Here is a 4,430-nt window from a genome sequence, read left to right on the forward strand (position 1 = left end):
AGCCACCATTAATGCCATTGGCAGAGTCCGCAACGACGCCCAGTGAAGCACGTAAGGTGCAGTTTGTGGAACCAATTCTCCAATAAGAGGTGGAGACTCAAGCCAAGTTCAAGCTACACTTACCAGGGAATGGTCCAAAGGCAGTCGAAGAAACTCCGTTGGTTGCAAACCAAGCCAAGAGGTGGGAAAATTCTCCCCAAAGGGAGCTAGGGTTGGAGTGCATTCTAGAGGCACCGATCCAAATTTCACTGGGAAGATTGCTTAACCTGGTTCTGGAATTCCACTGGCAATTGTTGCATTCCTTGCACACGAAGTCTAAACTAGAAGAGGTGAAGCTATGTCAAGCTGATTCATGCCCAGTTCCAACAGTCCCTCTGACCGACATGAGAATTCCGGTTTTATCCGCAAAGGCACAAGGGCGGCGAAGCTATGCCAATCTGATTCATGCCCAGTTCGAACAGTCCCTCTGATCGACATGAGAATTCCGATTATATCCGCAAAGGCAAAAGGGCGGGCTTTCTCTCTCTCTCTCTCTCTCTCTCTCTCTCTCTTCCTCTCTCTCCCTCTCTCTCTCCCTCTCTCTCCCTCTCTCTCTCCCTCTCTCTCTCTCTCTCTCCTACCCTTGTATTTTGAAAGGATTACAATTAAGAGATCAAATAGAGATATGCATTGCATCAAGAGGTCGAGAGAACAGTCATCATTTTATTTAGAAGGACATGAAGTGGAGAAATGATATAGATTACAGATAGGGAAGCATAATGAATATATCAATGGTATTCGATACATATTTGGCAAGGCAAATAGACTAAATTAGAATGGGTGTGGCATCACTTCAAATCAATGTCATGAACAGTGTGATGATTATTCATTTTTAATAGTGTTGGTTTACATAGCTATGTGCAAGATGAGAATAATACATTCTAGAGATTTGGCAAGTGTGAAGTGCCGTATTTAAAGCAAAGTTTTTTGTTAGACAGTTGTACCCTTCTTATGATTCTGAGCACTAAGAAGAATGGCCGCCACTAAAGAAGTGAGTGTTGCATATGCATTGATTAAGAGCACCCCATCTAAGTATAAGAATGGCCGCTACTAAAGAAGTCAGTGTTGTATATGCAGTGATTAAGAGCATCTCATCATGCTTGGTTCTGAATGTTAGGAGCACCCCAACATACCCTTTCAAGTATAAGAATGGCCGCCACTAAAGAAGTGAGTGTTGTATATGCAGTGATTAAGGTCACCCCATCGTGCTTGGTTCTGAATGTTGCGACATCGAGATATGCATCAATTGAATGGTACACGGAGATGTAGGTGTCCTTACATATGAGGGAGTAGAGCATTCGAACAGGCATCAACATCCACTGATATGAAACGGGTTTCTTCTTTTTGTCATACTTTTAATGTGAGATTGACTATCTATTCAATATTGGTGTCCAGCCCCATAGATCCTAAAGGGTCTCTCTCTCTCTCTCTCTCTCTCTCTCTTTGGACTTCCCTTCTATTATGAAAGGATTACAATGAAGAGATCAAATGGAGATAGGTATTGCATCTAGAAGTCGAGAGGAGAACAATTATCATTTTATTTAGAAGGACATACAGTGGAGATGTAGAGATACTCAATACAGATAGACGAAGCATAATGCGAAATCAATGGGTTGTGATACATGTTTGGGAGGCAAATAGGCCAAATCAGAATGGGTGTGGCATCGCTTCAAACGAGTGGCATATATTTTTCATAATAGTCATGAACAATGTGATGATTATTTATTTCTAATAGTTCTAGTTTACATAGCTATGTGCAAGATGAAAATAATACATCCTATGTGAAGGGCCGTATTTAAAGCATAATTTTTTGTTAGATAGTGGTACCCTTCTTATGCTTTTGAGCACTAAGTATAAGAACGGCTGCCACTAAAGAAGTGAGTGTTGAATATGCAGTGAATATGATCACCCCGCCGTGCTTGGTTCCGAATGTTGCAACATCGAGATATGCATCGATCGAATGGTACGTGGAAATGTAGGCGTCCTTGCCCATGATGGAGTAGAGGATTCGAACAGGCATCAACGCCCATTGATATGCAAAGGGTAACCAATGAGTGAAGCCCATGGCATCAAACGTAGCATCCAAGAACCAATCACTATGAACTGATGCTACTACACCATCCACGATGATAGTGCCACCCATGGTCAAAGGGTTGTATAAGCCGTGCCTCCTTGTTGTAGAGACCTCTGCATATGCATGCACAGGAGGAGCATTTAGATTTTAGGCTACGCAAAGATTGATCACACCTTGCATAAATGTGCTCATTACAATGAACATTGCCTACAGGGTTTTAAGAGAGAAGTGTACCTTTGACCACATAAGGAAAGACTTTCTCCTTTGAAATGTGAACATGTTCTTGACTCGTGGCCCACACAATGTCCCCGATCTCAATATCTTGGGCACGCTTATAAACTATATTGCCATTCTTATGAGACGCAGGTATAAAATGAAGGCCGGTGAGTCGAATGGTGTTGGAATGTGAAGCTGAATGTCCGATGGGCTCCGCAGTGATGGCAATAAAGATGGCAGTGACATTGGCATCCTTGTGGCCGAAAGCATAGACATCTTGGTAGCTAATGATCCCGTTCTCACCCCATACAGCTATCTGTTGCATGGAGAGAAATGGGTGGGATCAGTAGTATGCTGGCAAATGCTGAGTGTTATGATAGGTAGTTGAGCAATGAGGACACAGTGGTGGTGGTGCATGTAGGCATGCAATGGAGATTATTAAAGGCATTCGAAGACGATGCACACCTGATCACCAAGCTGGAGCTCGGACATACGTTTGGAGGTGCCGCGATGGGTTTCGACCGTGGCATCACCTACACACACATGAATTCGAAGAGAAGGTGAGCATGCGCGTGGCGGAGAATGCAAGCATTCCTGTGGTGGGGGAATCCTCGATTCCTAGCTTTACTTTTAATACGACCGGTGCTAATTCATCTGGGAAGCAGTTGCTGATACATCCACCGAAAGCACCGAGGGCAGCATACACGCCCAGCACGCCAGCAACACAAAATGGTGCTAAGGGACCGAGGGATAGGCACTCAGCACTACCCAAGACTCCTCCCATTGCCCCAGTTATGGCACCTGTTACAAAAGTGAGTTCCTCTATGAGAAAACGACCCAAGATAAGGGAGATTAGTAGGGCGGTTAACATCATATATTGCAGCCCTTTACGTTAAACAGATTCCTTGCCTGTGCCTGTGCCGCTCTGACAGTCGAGCAATTTCCTCATTCCTAGCAGCCTGCGCTTAGAACCACCATTATACGAGTTGTAGATGCTGGTTACGTCATCCCCAGTAACGTAAACGGCGCAGCCTGTAGAGCCCGCGTTGCTAGGGCAGACGATCTGATGAGAATCATCCACCCGCACTCCATGAGTAAGTACGGAAGTAGTATGTGGAGGTGGGTGGTGTACTGATGAGAATCATCCACCCGCACTCCATGAGTAAGTACGGAAGTAGTATGTGGAGGTGGGTGGTGTACTGATGAAAAATGAAACGAGCGCCCGAGTTGCAGTGGGATGCGGAGGATTCAGGAACTCACAGCACTTTTGCGACGGTAGTTATCAATAAACACGAACTCCGTGCCGGGTCCGTCGCTAGCTGCGAGACAGCCGCCTGTCGCTTGGAGCTGGATGGTCGAGCATCGAGCACAAATGAGTTCTGGGTACTAGGAGTGTTTATGCAAAAGTAGTCATGTCTCTAATGATAGACGTCGACTCTCACCTGCAATGTGAGATCCTCGGAGCCGCCCCAGTCGTTGCTAACGCTAGCCATGAACGTGATGGTGCCACTGTTGACAATCTCTTGGCAAGCTGCAACGATGTTATCTGACGGAACCGCTCCCCACAGCAAGGCAGGCGTGTTTGTAGCCAAGAGCGAACTGGCAATCTGGTTGCCAACGGTGCCGACGAAGGTGTTGGGGCCGGAAGAGGAACTTGAAGGGGTGGTGGCGGAGATGGTAAATTGAGCGAGGGCGCCGCCATGCGGCTGGAAAACTAGTAGCTGAAGAAAGGCAATAGCTGAGATGAGGAGCCGAGGACGAGTGTGGCTGTGGCTGATCTGCATCTCGGTGCTGGGAGACATTAGACAGCTAGAGTAGCTAGACTGAAAAGCTCAGCGGAGCGATCAGAGGATATGTTGCAAGTTGGACAGAAATGCTGAGGCTGTGTGCAATCTGTTTGTGTGTAGGTAGCTGAGAGGTGTGCGTTTATATAGCCGAGGAGGGGTGCCTCTGCGAGAGTGGCGTGCATGGACCGCCAAGCCTGAGTCGCTCGTGACTCGTGTGCGGTCAAAATGAAGTCGAGGATGTTTTGCTCCTTAAGGCACCATGGTCCATTGACTTAAAATAACGGGCAATCTTGAGAGATCTAAGCAAGACAAGC

At 46.3% G+C, this 4,430-nt stretch overlaps 1 protein-coding gene across 1 annotated transcript; it reads right to left on the reverse strand.

The window, feature by feature from the left end:
* Positions 1-1,852: 1,852 nt before the first annotated feature.
* Positions 1,853-4,113, reverse strand: LOC147883642 (uncharacterized). Its single transcript, XM_087399546.1, has 7 exons — positions 3,772-4,113; positions 3,590-3,676; positions 3,239-3,392; positions 2,986-3,130; positions 2,795-2,864; positions 2,348-2,645; positions 1,853-2,226 (listed from the first exon to the last, which is right to left on the reverse strand). Exons 1-7 carry the CDS (start codon positions 4,111-4,113, stop codon positions 1,853-1,855), a joined length of 1,470 nt encoding a protein of 489 aa, XP_087255672.1.
* Positions 4,114-4,430: the final 317 nt, after the last annotated feature.

Source organism: Dipteris shenzhenensis, chromosome 28 (assembly GCF_047967505.1).
Source record: "Dipteris shenzhenensis isolate YYH24624 ecotype China chromosome 28, Dip_SZ_1.0, whole genome shotgun sequence".
Lineage (NCBI taxonomy): Eukaryota > Viridiplantae > Streptophyta > Polypodiopsida > Gleicheniales > Dipteridaceae > Dipteris > Dipteris shenzhenensis.